General features: G+C 37.9%; 2 protein-coding genes across 3 annotated transcripts in view; one reads left to right on the plus strand and one right to left on the minus strand.

The window, feature by feature from the left end:
* The window catches only part of LOC110984523 (solute carrier family 33 member 2-like), a 23,341-nt gene extending 19,921 nt beyond the window's left edge, over positions 1 to 3,420 (minus strand). Inside the window, exon 1 of the mRNA XM_087135907.1 lies at positions 2,919 to 3,420. The gene's annotated coding sequence lies outside the window, so the exon portion shown is untranslated. The remainder of the gene's footprint in view (positions 1 to 2,918) is intronic.
* LOC110984516 (histidine ammonia-lyase-like) overlaps positions 1 to 12,936 on the plus strand; it is a 28,167-nt gene that overhangs the window by 9,816 nt on the left and 5,415 nt on the right. For both annotated transcript variants that reach the window (XM_087135902.1, XM_022244783.2), the window contains exons 3-17: positions 4,634 to 4,694; positions 6,086 to 6,113; positions 6,502 to 6,576; positions 6,927 to 6,999; positions 7,366 to 7,432; positions 7,802 to 7,965; positions 8,207 to 8,346; positions 8,683 to 8,730; positions 8,977 to 9,028; positions 9,603 to 9,698; positions 9,982 to 10,130; positions 10,620 to 10,700; positions 11,174 to 11,239; positions 11,791 to 11,869; positions 12,365 to 12,451. In XM_087135902.1, the coding sequence (XP_086992028.1) occupies positions 4,634 to 4,694; positions 6,086 to 6,113; positions 6,502 to 6,576; positions 6,927 to 6,999; positions 7,366 to 7,432; positions 7,802 to 7,965; positions 8,207 to 8,346; positions 8,683 to 8,730; positions 8,977 to 9,028; positions 9,603 to 9,698; positions 9,982 to 10,130; positions 10,620 to 10,700; positions 11,174 to 11,239; positions 11,791 to 11,869; positions 12,365 to 12,451 (1,266 nt within the window). The remainder of the gene's footprint in view (positions 1 to 4,633; positions 4,695 to 6,085; positions 6,114 to 6,501; positions 6,577 to 6,926; positions 7,000 to 7,365; positions 7,433 to 7,801; positions 7,966 to 8,206; positions 8,347 to 8,682; positions 8,731 to 8,976; positions 9,029 to 9,602; positions 9,699 to 9,981; positions 10,131 to 10,619; positions 10,701 to 11,173; positions 11,240 to 11,790; positions 11,870 to 12,364; positions 12,452 to 12,936) is intronic.

The following is a 12,936-nucleotide window of genomic DNA, read 5'->3' on the forward strand; positions in this document are numbered from 1 at the left end:
GGTCCCCTTCAATTGCAAGCCGATGTAGACGCAATGCGTTTCAAAGGGGGAAGCATTTGGCCGCACCCTCGTCTCGAGGCATGTGCCCCACATGGCCCCTTCTCGGTATTAGAGGAGAAAATCTGCATGGTGATAGTCTCCCTTAGTGAAAGTTTCAAACAAATGCCCCTCTAGAAAATGGGGCACCAAGTGCCCTAAATACACCACGCATGTTTTCCATACAATTAGTTTAACTTTAAACATCGGCGTTTTGGTTCGGTTATTGCATTGTGGCATGGTTAAAAGGGGAGGGAAACTTGTAAACCTCTGATAATGTCCCCAAAAGTAGTTCGTATGAACGCTTACGACAAATTTACACGAATGTCTGGCCAATTGTGCCATTTACGTTTGATAAAAATTGTAAATTTAGCAGCGTTGAATGAACGTGTTTTATTTTCAGAACATTACCACGTAGTGAACAAATGAAATATCAACAAGTAATTATTAAAGTGAAGGACTTTAATGATCGCATTTTTCTAAGGTACCGATGTTGAAGTATTTCAATTTTAATGACCACTTATATTTAGGGCATCTCACTTTGACAACTAGAAATTGGCTATTTAACAACAGTTCACTGCTTTGATGCGGAATGTGTCGTTTTTATAACCCGCAGGGTGCATAGGCTGAATCGGGGGTTGGGGGGTTGGAGCACTTTCGATGATGACTTACATGTATATTTGGTCATGCTCTGAAAAGATTAGTCGGTCATCGTGCACCAAAAGTTTGTCAAGTCGAGAAAAATGTTATTCTTTTGAGAATTAACTATTTGTTTTACATCTAAAAGACTAATCGGATGTCCTTTGACTAATCAGTTTTTTAAAGTAATTATCTAATTGCTTAAAAAGACAGATTCAAGTTTTGTTCATTTTGCTGTGTAACAGTAATAAGTACCGATAAGATTTCCTTATCAAGTTTGTCACTACAGTTTTGAAAGATGGATTAAAATGCACATGAGAAATTTAATGATTAATCAGTTGCAAGAATCAGTTGCAAGAGTGCGGTGCCACCGTAGTTATTGCGTCTAATCGGATTTGTCTATAGCTTACTATAAATGTGTAGAGAAAAAAACAAAACACGCGAAATCCCAGCTGCATTTCACGATGCACATCTGTTCAATATATATATACTGTCGAGTTTCATTCACAGACTAGCCTAACGTGTCATGAACGTTATGGTAGCGTAGACTTGTTGGTCTGCCCGTATCACTTCACCGCTCTACGCTCGGATGTCAGTTGGCCGGGACAGGTACGGTGGCGACTTGGTCAGATATAGGGATGAGATACATCGCAGCGCTACTAAATTTGACCTTTTTATTTCTAGAGTGGGCCAAGCCCAATACAAACTTCTTCCAAAATATCGAACTTCGAAATCAGTAGGTTCCCAAAATGTAGGCCTTATTAATGCTCCACCTTGTACTCATAAATATTCATTGTATTTGAATGAAAATCGGATGTTTCAATTGCCATGGTATGTACAGTGTATATAATAGCCGTTCTTAATTCCTGAAATCTGTGTTCTCAAAACGTATAGAACTTGTTAAAGTGAAACACACAATTCCACGTATTTTGTGACAGTTTTGGTTATCAAGTGTTGAATTATAAATACAGCACTTTGTTGGGCACTGTTAGTTGACTTTACACATATTAATTACTTGTAATTGTCCATTCACCAGTTTGGTGAAGTTGTGAATTGTTGGCAATTATGTTAATAAAATTGAATTGCAGAGAATGTACAACAAACCGTGAATTACTGACGTCGCAGATTAATTATTAGTGTCACAATAATAATGTAAAGACTGATTAATTTTACTGAATTACAAATTCATTTGGGGGACTAAATTCAAGGGATAATTAGATTTCATGCATTACTAATCGCCAAAAAATAGTCAAATTAAACCTTTTTTGAAGACCAATGATAATTAGTCATCACACCAGCGTAAAGACTAATCGTCTAACTTTGTGACTAATTAAATATTGGTCAGATTATACCACGAAAAGACCTATTTTTTTGTCAAGTGACCATGTAATATTTACTGTGTGTTGCTATTGGTTGGTGTGCTTTTCATACCTAAAAATTGTTCAACACAAGTAAAATGAATAATAATTTCGTTTTATAAAAAGGAATAATTATGTTAAATCTCATGATACGATCAGGGCTGTCCGTATTACAAGGTGAATAAGCGTCCGATCACTAGTACTGCTATGCCTACCCGGCCAACGCACTTTGCTGGCCCGTTACAAACAAGAGCACTAAGACCTCAAGTATGAAATTCATAAAAAGGGACAAAACACGCACAGAAATCGTGGCTCAGACTTCGTTTTGTGAATCAACTCACGTAAACATTTGTTAAAGATTTCGACTGTTTACATTTTTTTTGACGTTGTTGGCGAGATCTTCATTTTGCCGCTCGGAAGTTTCCATTTCTCTCACAGGGCCGATTACCTGCGTATTACAGGTATGGCGCGGCAGGTAGCGATTTAAAAAAAAAACACAACATACTGTGGAACGATATGAATAAAGGGTTATCTTAACTTTGGAGGATTTTCTTCAAGGGGAACTAAAATTCGCCATGTAGCGTGTGCTTTGATAAATGAGTACTTACTCTCTATTCAGTCTGATGTATGTTTACCTTTCAGTCGTGTAAAAAGTCACAGGCTACACATTAAAAAATTAAAAAACGCTAGGCTTCCGAAAGTTTGACTCCTTGTGGTTCATAAAAGATCATGGCAGATCTTATGAAGTTGATATTTGCAAAGTAATGACATCATTCACCTTTTGTAGGCTTGCTTAAGTATTTTACATATGGTAAGATAACTGGCATCATCCTAATATGCACAAAAAGCACGGCGGCCATTTGTAAGGCCAAACCATTACCTTACCTTTGCTGATTTACAGCTTACAGTATCCCCAGTATAGGCAGCTTGCAGGTACACGCTACCAGCCATTATGTTCACGAACACGACACAACACAACATGATGAAGGGATTTTCGGTTACCCTTCATAAATAACTCGAGAAAATGGACTGGAAAACGCTTTTCATTGAAAAAATATTCCTAACTAGAGAGAAGCGTTTGTGCACTAAACGAACACTGGGTGATTGGATGAAAAATGCTATTGTGATAAGTGTGATTGTAATAAACGAGGATATTGAAGTTGAAAATTCTGTTTATTGTTGGAATAATGTGAGAGGAAAGCAAGTCATTGACACGTTTAGTGACCACAAAGGAAGTCTGTGGAAACTTGCATTGATGTACAGGTGTATTTCGATGCATTTTCCAACTCGCATGTTTCTACTGCTTCAGCGTTCATTGAGCGGGAGATCGCCTTTGCTATTTAGCACAAATTAAGTCAGACCATTGTGGAGAAAATGCCACCAATTTTCAGGAAAGAAAGTTGCCCTTGAAAATCCATTCAAAAATTCAGATCGATGCTGTTCATCAAAGTGTATATTGTTTGACTATTTTTGTCTTAAGAAGTTTAAAAAAGTAGAGTACAGATTTAACGAAAATATCAAAGGAATTTGTACCGTGCCTGTTTAGAGAGGTAGATTGGCCTTTCTTTCCTATAATGACTGGAAAAGTTTTTGAAATTCCACGATTATTCGGTTATGATTTCTTAACCCCCTCCCCAAATGAAAACGGAAATCAGAGAGTCTGAAATAATAGTCCCGTCTTTTCATCTTCTTTAGGGTAGTTTTTTCTCCACTTCGTCCTGTACTTTTGTTGAGGAGGTATAATTCCTTCTTTAACTGAATTGGACAGACGCTGCGCACAAAACGCTGCCAAAATAAAGAAGCGGTATCCTTCTTTACAAAAACAAAAAGGGGCATTTAAATTTTGGAATTGGATACTGTATTTTGGATGTATTTTCTTCGTTTTGAGTCAATTTTTCTGAGAAAGCGCCCTCAGGGTGATGTTAAAGGATGTGTTTCACTAAATGGGTAGATTTCTACTCGCGAGCTTACTAGTTTTTGTGATCTACATGGTGCCATCATCGGGAGTGATCAAAGAGATATTTTCATAAATCACGAATTTATTTCAAACAAAAAACATCCAATGGGCCCATTTTGCATAGAGGTGGGCGGCTACATTGAGAGCTGAGAGCATAGTTTCACTTCTATTTTGGGCCCAGTTTTTTCGGTGAAGGGCGAATTAAAAAAAAATTCACTTGGCCAAACCCTTGAAATTTGAAAAGACAAGTGAAAAAAGCTGGAGGCCAACCTCTCCCTTAGAGTCAACAGATGGCGCTGTTTCTGTCCGAATTTGAACTGTTTTCTTTGGCCGCGTATAATTACAGTGTGTAGTGCGACCGCAAATGACGTGAACCAGATTATGTGAACCCGGCAGTGCAACAGCGCCCTCTAATATTTGTCAGGAACATCATGGAAAATGTAAATGTTTTAAAATTTACTTCTTGATAAGAATAACCAAAAAGATTTCCCCTAAATCTCCAGCTGCTGTTTATGATGCCAGCACATTGGTTGAACAATGATCACCGAGTAATGGTAAATTCATAAATTTATAAAACCACTCTGCATAAGTGCCTTGGAATATTCATGCATTGCCAATTTTCAGTTGACATTTTCCCCTCCAGTTCTTAAGAGTGAAGAGACGACTGATGGCGTGGTCTCCTCATCCACGATGCTTCGAGATGTGTATCCTTTTCCCTTAAATCTTAAGAATAAATGCGGATTTTCAGCATGGATATGTTGTAAACGTTTAGATGCTTTGCGTCCGTTTTGTCCCAAGGTTTCTTCTTATACATAATTATTGATAAAAACGTTAAACTCTAAATTTGACAGGTTTTGAGTAATTCAGAATTTTTTATTTTTTGGTGGTTTGTAATGCAGATTTTGTTGAAACAACTTATAGGATGAATTTTGCAATATTTTGTTCCCACGATGTACTTTTTTATTTGTAGCTTTCTGAGCTTAAAGGGAACCTTTATATGTCGTTGTTTGATTTGTGTCAATAAATTTGGGAAAAAGAACAATGAGAAGTGGAAAATGAAGCAGGTATTTACTCATTCATTCCATTTACTCATTGTAGTTGAATCTAACAGCCATTTAGATGACTCGTTTGAACGAGGTAAGTCATTCGAACGAGATGGGTCAATCGTCCGAACGAAATAATAAGTGGTATACATGTATAACAAAATAGTGAGTCGTTTTAAAGAATGACAAGTATTTTACAATAACAGTAATACGCTTCCGTAAAGTATGGAACCATTCCACTGACTTTTGTATATGTTTTATATTTTTTAATGTGAGAAAAAATATAAAAGTTGTTTCAACGTTCCAAGTGACCCTAACCCGCTTTTGAAAATTCACATTTGTGTGAGCAACCGTTCACATGGATCGAGGCTATAGTAGAAGTATGTAGTGTCCATCAACGAAGAGCGTTCAGTCGTTGGAAAATATCATTTTTTTCCTCGTGAAATACTTACGAAAATACCTTCATCTGCCTTCAAGAGGGAATTCCGAACAATCTAAATATTCATTGAACAAATTTAAGCTCATTCACACTCACCGGTTGTTCAGTGTTTCAGGTTTTCACGAATACGGTCTTCGCTAATCTCCTCATCGTATCCGACGTTCTCTCCAAAGCTTTAAAAATAACAGTCAGTGACAAAGCCTTCAGAGTGGCAGGTTTGCATCTCTGGAACACACTTCTAGTAGCTTTGAGGGGGCGGAGTACGAGTGTATTTTAGGCTTTCCATGAAGACCCTCGTTTTCCTAGACCTCATGCACAAAAATTGAATGTTTGTTTTTTCTTAATATTTTTGTTGTTTATTTAACACGTTTGTGTTGGCCTATTGTGCTTGTTTTTATGTTTTTCTGGTAATGATATTTAGAGCTGTGAATTTGGTACATACTTTGTATTATCATTACATGGACCTAATTTGGGAGAGAGTACAGAATGCAAAATTTGTACGACAAGCCTAGTAGACTCCCAGAAGTCATATTTTATGTAATTTCCACAGAGTAAAGTTTAACGTAAGTGGCGTTTCCTCCTTGACTACAGTTTCATTTTACACAAATCACAGAGACGCAACGTACAAGTCGCCTTCAGAGGTAAATTAATTTTGTTACCCTAGATTTATTACGTATTAATGATTATCCACGTCAATATTTTGTACAGTGCGCACGAAAGTTAATAAATTCTAGCACTTTGTAGATCCTCATTAGTGTCATTGTTATCATTTAACAATTTTGTGAGTAATCTGGATACTGCAATTTTTAATAAACATCGTCATTCAGGTTTAGCCCAGTTGCGGTAAAATAATTTCTGCCCAATTTGACCTACATATCAAGCTTAAAGTTAATACGGAAGTGGAGTGTCTGAAAAACAAAACCACGATGCAAGATGTGTTCTTAACTCGGTGATAGTTTGCATACATGTTTAATTCACATTTCCGGCTCTATCTCTCTTAATATGTGAATTGTCTTTGCTGATTCGCAGTACCTGAGTCTCGATGGATACAGCCTTTCCACTGATGATATGATTAAGCTTGGTGAAGGCAAATATAACATCAAGGTGGGGACATGTGTTCACCATAAATTTAATATCAGCTTGACAGTCTGTGATATGATGGACCGTTAAAATAATGGTAGATGCACACTACCATATGATTGTATATTTCAACGGAAGTTTTCATAGCAGCATTAAACCACATAAAACATTCATCACGTAGAGGATAATTAACACGACAATATAAAATCTGTTACTGTATAAAATAGATTTGGAACGTAAAGAATGTATTATTTTCTTAAATTTTATAAACGTTATTCACCACTCATTTGGGTAAAATATTTATTTAATTTAAATTAATTGAAACCATTATTGAACCTGACAGCATTATAAAATGACACACCTTTTTTTCTCAGTTGACGGACGAAGCATGGGAGAAAGTCACAGCGGCAAGGAATCTACTGGAAAAGATTGTGGAAGAAAACAGAGGTCAGTTTTTACTTTATTTCATGAAGACTCTGTATTCTTTAATCAGTTGATGATACAATTTGTGATAGGAAACTCGAATCTGTAATGTGTACATAGCATCATCGATTCAGCATATTTTGTTTATTGGAGTCAATTCTGGTCATAAACCATTCAACAGTTCAGTGCATGATACTAAGCAAAATATTTAGGTGAATTTATAATCAACAAATATATGAAAAAGGATAGCATTTGAACACGTTTGGATTGTCTCACAGGTGTTACTTTAAGCATCCTTCGAATCATATTTTTGTTTCAACCGCAAAATAAAGCGAAGAATGGCTTCGCCATTTTTGTAAATAACATTTGAATATTCTGATTTTCTTGTAGTGGTGTACGGTGTGACAACAGGCTTTGGAAAGTTCTCTACTGTGGTTGTCCCTCCTGAAAAACTCAAGTAGGTGTGCTAAAATGGAAAAAGTAGGATAATGGTTCTGTGGGGTTTCTTAAGACTAATACGAGCCGTTTCGTTTTTTCGTTCAATAATCATAATGCCCCACTGATGAATTTGTACACTGGTTGTTTGAAAATGCATTGAATAGCAGTGATAAACTGAAATTGAACGTAAGTACATTTACTTTGAGCAATATTACAGAGGTTAATAGGTGTCTGTTGCTTTTAATCTGTTAATTACATTACCAGTTATTCAATGCGTTGAACACAAATCAACAATACTGGCAACAGTACAAACTTCATGGTTAAATTTGAGAAACGAAATATGCTCACAATGCTCACAATCTCGCTAAATGTATTTTCTTTCTGACAGTGAGATGCAGGAGAACCTGATCCGCTCTCATGCCGCTGGGGTGGGTGAACCGCTCACCCCTGAACGTACTCGACGCTTGCTGGCCTTACGCATCAATGTGATTGCAAAGGGGCATAGTGGGCTATCTCCTAAGAACCTTAGAAGCATGATCGATGCCTTCAATTGTAAGATTTGTTCTTTATACCATCTCCTCATTATTAACCCCTAGTCCAAATTAATTTAAAATCCTTTCAATAAAATCTACACAAACGTTATGCACGTGAACATAATCACGGGTACAGTTCTGGACTACCCATTTATGCAAGATCATTTTAAAAGTAACTCCTGCGGCACACCAAGGGGGGTGGGGCCTCTATTGTTCAAAGTTCTGCTTCTTTTTAAGGCTAATTTTTTCTTCTTCTTCAGCGTCCTGCTTGCCCTTAGTTCCAGAGAAGGGTACCGTTGGTGCAAGTGGTGACTTGGCTCCCTTGAGTCATCTTGCCCTGGGGATGATGGGAGAAGGCAAGATGTGGAGTCCTCGTACAGGATGGGGTGATGCTAAAACGGTGAGGTCTTCAACCTAATTCAGGTTTTTTCTAGCTTTTAGAAAGTGATTAGCCCCAGTTGTATGTCTTACTGCTTGAGGCACGCACTCAACGTTTGTGACCTTTTTAACTTGCCCAAGCCGAACAGCATTGTTAAACTGTACCGTTTTCAGATTAATTTTTTCAAATGTCAGTAGTTTTTCGCAGTTCGCAAATATTGTCCACAAACTCCAAATCACTAAAAATATTCAGTGCTTATAAGGTAATGCAAGGAGATTTGCTCCCTCTTCAATTAAGCCTCAATCCAAATAAAGCTGGTGGTATATAATATGACATCTAGATGTTTCTCTCAAACAGATCCTGAAGATGCATGGGGTAGAACCGATTGTACTTGGCCCGAAGGAGGTACACGTAGTAATCTTTCCTTAGATTCGATGTTAATCATCTGATTCTTGCCAGGCCCTGTAGTTGACGCTTGTCTGCCAAACCCTGTCGCACCTTATTTTTGATCGATCAACTGAAAATGATTACAAAGCAATATCACGTGGTCGTTAAACACACGGAAAATGTTAAACGTGAATTTCAGCTTGTGCTTGACTTCGATACAAATTGTACTGAAAAACTACTGACCGTTGCGATTTCTCTGAACAGGGTCTTGCGTTGATCAACGGTGCACAGCTGATCACTGCACTCGGCACTGAGGGTAAGTTCTAAGATGAAGTCTTTGTTGTATCTCTCTTTGTAGAGGGAGTGCTTCTACATAAACTCTATATTCTAGTCTAGCATTCAGTCTGACAATTCAGCACAGTTGATAAGCTGGGCTTTATGCTGTGCCATGCATGATTCAAAGCTTGCCAGTAATATGTCATTGTATTTCGCTAGTAAGCCAGGTTTACGATCCTTACTATAGGAAAGTATTATGTCAGTATTTCCCGCAGGTGTAATCCAGCCTTCTGCTTGTTTACAGTAATAAGGGAACGCTTGTAGCATGGCAAAGTTTGCTTCAAAGGCCTCGTTCATCAACGGTTGTGTGTTACGCATTGCAAGTACGCATTGGAGGATGTAACTAATTTATGCACCGTATACGTGTTACGTAGTAGGAGGCATGTTTTGGTAAACTGCATCAGTCTCAAGAGCATCAGGCACGTTTGTATGATATGCACACGAACTTGTTTCACCTGATTACTTATTGTGCTCACTTCAATTTTATCACATAATTTGAATTTTCCCAAGACATTTTGATGAAATGAAACATACTAAATCGTCTTTTATTTTAGCCGTTGAGCGAGCAGCAGCTATTGCACGCCAGGCTGACGTTGTTGCCGCTCTGACATTGGATGTTCTGAAAGGAACAAACGCTGCTTTTGATAGTCGTAAGTTCATTATAGTCAGAGAAATAAAGGGCCACAAACCATACAAATCATGAACAACCCTCTCAAAAATTATAAACAGAATCTTACACCATTAATGACGGTTGACACCAATTTAGAAAATATTTGGTGTATACATCCATTAAACATAACATTGGCTAGAGACGCCATGCATCACTTTTGAGACTCAAACTCTTTGGCTGCTTGACAGTTCTACCATTGGTTGGCAATTCCAATCAGCACGGGGCTCTTCATACGCAAGTTAAATCTCTTTTTTTGTATACAGAAATCCATGCAGCAAGACCCCACAAGGGTCAAATGCTAGTGGCCAGCAACCTACGTTCTCTGCTGGCTTCAGATGTCCACCCCTCCCAAATTTTTGACCAACTGTGTGACCGTGTGCAAGATGCATACACTCTGCGTTGCTGTCCGCAGGTATATAGAGATGAACTGACTAGACACAATTTTGTGGCACTGCAGATGATCAGCCTGTCAAATACATAATTTAACACATAGGCACGAAGTACAGTATTTTCTGCAGCAACACCTGATCTTTTTTAGTCTCAGGCATCGATTCCCTTAAGATTAAACGACATCTGTGGACTTTTCTTCCCAAAGCCTTTAACCGGATCAGGCAAAATCAGCCAAAATGCAATAATAAAAAGGCGTTGGTACCACGTTGCTCTAAGTAATTTGGGATGCGTTACAGTTATTGCTCTAAGTGATTTGGGATGCGTTACAGTTATTGCTCTAAGTGATTTGGGATGCGTTACAGTTATTGCTCTAAGTGATTTGGGAGGCGTTTCCATTTATTTATCCAATTCACACAGCCACCTAGCGAAAAGCAAATTAAATATTCCATGCCTCGTACGTGTGCCAAACATCTTTACAATCAGTATATATTAAACCATTTGCTTTGCTCAGGTTCATGGTATTGTCAACGACACCATTGAGTTTGTGCGAGGCGTTTTGACCACCGAACTGAACAGCGCAACTGACAATCCGGTATCTTTGTAAAGGGAAGGGGGATATCAGCGTGACAGGGCTTTTTTCTTATCCCCCTGGGATAAAGTAATTTAGTTCCAGTCTCTGAATTATTTTGCTGCTGTGATGTCGTTTTGCTTAGCAGTACATATATCGAGCAAATCTATTAAATATGTTTATTTAAAGTGGCATTTTCTTTAAACCTTTATTGCTTATTATAATTATGTGTGTGTCCCTTGGTGCAAACGGCGATTCAGATGCAATGGAAGACAACAATTATTATTTACGAGGACTGTTCTTTACTGAAGGGAGAAATTACAAACATTTTGTTCTTTAGTATTGCACAAATTAGCTGAAAATTGACATGAGGCCATTGTGTTGCTGTGTTTAAATGAAACAGATTGTCCAAATATTAATGTTAATTTTTGTGGCTTTAAATTTCAAAGAGAAAATTCGACTCTTCTAACACTTCTTATCGGTTGTTGACTATGTAGATGGTATTTGCTGACCGCCAAAAAACCATTTCTTGTGGGAACTTTCACGGGGAGTACCCTGCCAAGGTTTGTACAAATAGCAAATTGTATCTTCTTTTTCCTCAACACAATCAGCTCAGACAAATTGAAAAATAGTGATAGATGTTTTCCCATTTTTAATGGAAATTCATACCAGCTTATAAAGTCAATGTTCTGAGGCCTCTGAATGAGACAGGTGTGCACACAAATGTATCATATTTGTCCATAATACTATGGAGGAAACATATGCGAGGATTGTTGATAATGGGTTCCAGTCTGAAACAAGGATGTTCATTTTTTGCCATTCTACGATCGTATGTTGGACAGAAGTGACCAACATTGAAAAATGCTGACAGGTGCTGGCAGGTGCCCTGTAATTTGCACGGATGGCCAATGATGTCTACGGATTTTTGGAAATACAAAATGAAAACCAGATTTTAAAAATGTCATTTTTTCAGTTTACTTTAAGAGTCAACGAATTTGCCTCACACAGAAAGTTCTGAAAGAACACAACAAAGTTCGAGAGGAATTTCACTTTCTTAGTGCTGCACAAAACTGCACACACCGTGTTTATGATTTTGATCGGTCTGTTATCACAGGTGCTGGACTATCTGGCCATCGGAGTCAGTGAACTGGCATGCATCAGTGAACGCCGAACTGAGCGACTTGTTAATCCATGTATGTAGTTCACAGGTCATTACCCGTGAAGGTTATTTGTAGGTTTTAAAACAGAGGCCAGGAGTTACAGACACTGAAGGCCATAACACGAGCCAATATCATTTCAAACAAGTAAAACTTCCGTGGAACTGCTCGTCAGTATTGGAGGTCTGATCATGCTCTATAGGAAGGAACTTTGAAGTTGACTCTGAAATTCAAGGTTCCTTCATAAGATGGTAAATGTGTGGTAGTGCTTTGCATGTCTTTTTAAAATGAAAAATAAAGATTGTTAGTTGGAATCTTAGACCTCCAACCTCAGGAAGAGATTGATGTGTTGCCTCTGTATTCACAAAAAGGGCCTATACTAAACTGTGAATCGATCTTTTCTAATCTTCAACAGGTTGAGGACGTAAGCTTTCCCATTAACCGCAGAAAAGCCCAGAGGTTTCACAACATGTTTGTATGATTATTCTAACTTCTGTTGTGTTTTTTAACCTCTTTTTCCTTTGGATGTAGCACTGAGTGAACTGCCAGCGTTTCTGGTGAATGACGGTGGGAATAACTCCGGCTTCATGATCGCTCACTGCACGGCAGCTGCTCTGGGTAAATGCGGACACCATGATTACATCCATAAATTGTCATATACAGATATGAGCAGACTAAGCGGTGGGGAATACAGATGAAATTCAATTTCTAAAAACCTGTCGACCGTGCAAAATTCCCAAACTGGGGGTTGGTATTGACCTTTATCGAAGATTACAGGGCACCGTTTATTATACATTGTATGTGATATTAATTTATTCTTTATGTAGAGTTTTACTTTAACAGAAAAATAGTTAATTATAGGTGTGAGTAGTTTAAGTCAACATGCTAAAAAGACACGTGTTAGCAGTATTTATAAAGTTCCAGATTGGGCAATATTTCTCAAGAAAACTAGCCTTTTTCCCAAAGAAGATGGCTGTAAACAGTAAAAGCATCATATGCTATACCTGGCTTTGGACAGATGGTGGGATGGATAAGTGTTACTGTATAGTAACCCTGACTCCTAGGTTGTACGTAAACTCATTTTAAAAGAGAAGGATTTGGGA

The sequence above is a fragment of the Acanthaster planci genome, linkage group LG04 (assembly GCF_054643075.1).
Source record: "Acanthaster planci isolate LZ-2023a linkage group LG04, COTS_SCS, whole genome shotgun sequence".
Classification (NCBI taxonomy): Eukaryota; Metazoa; Echinodermata; class Asteroidea; order Valvatida; family Acanthasteridae; genus Acanthaster; species Acanthaster planci.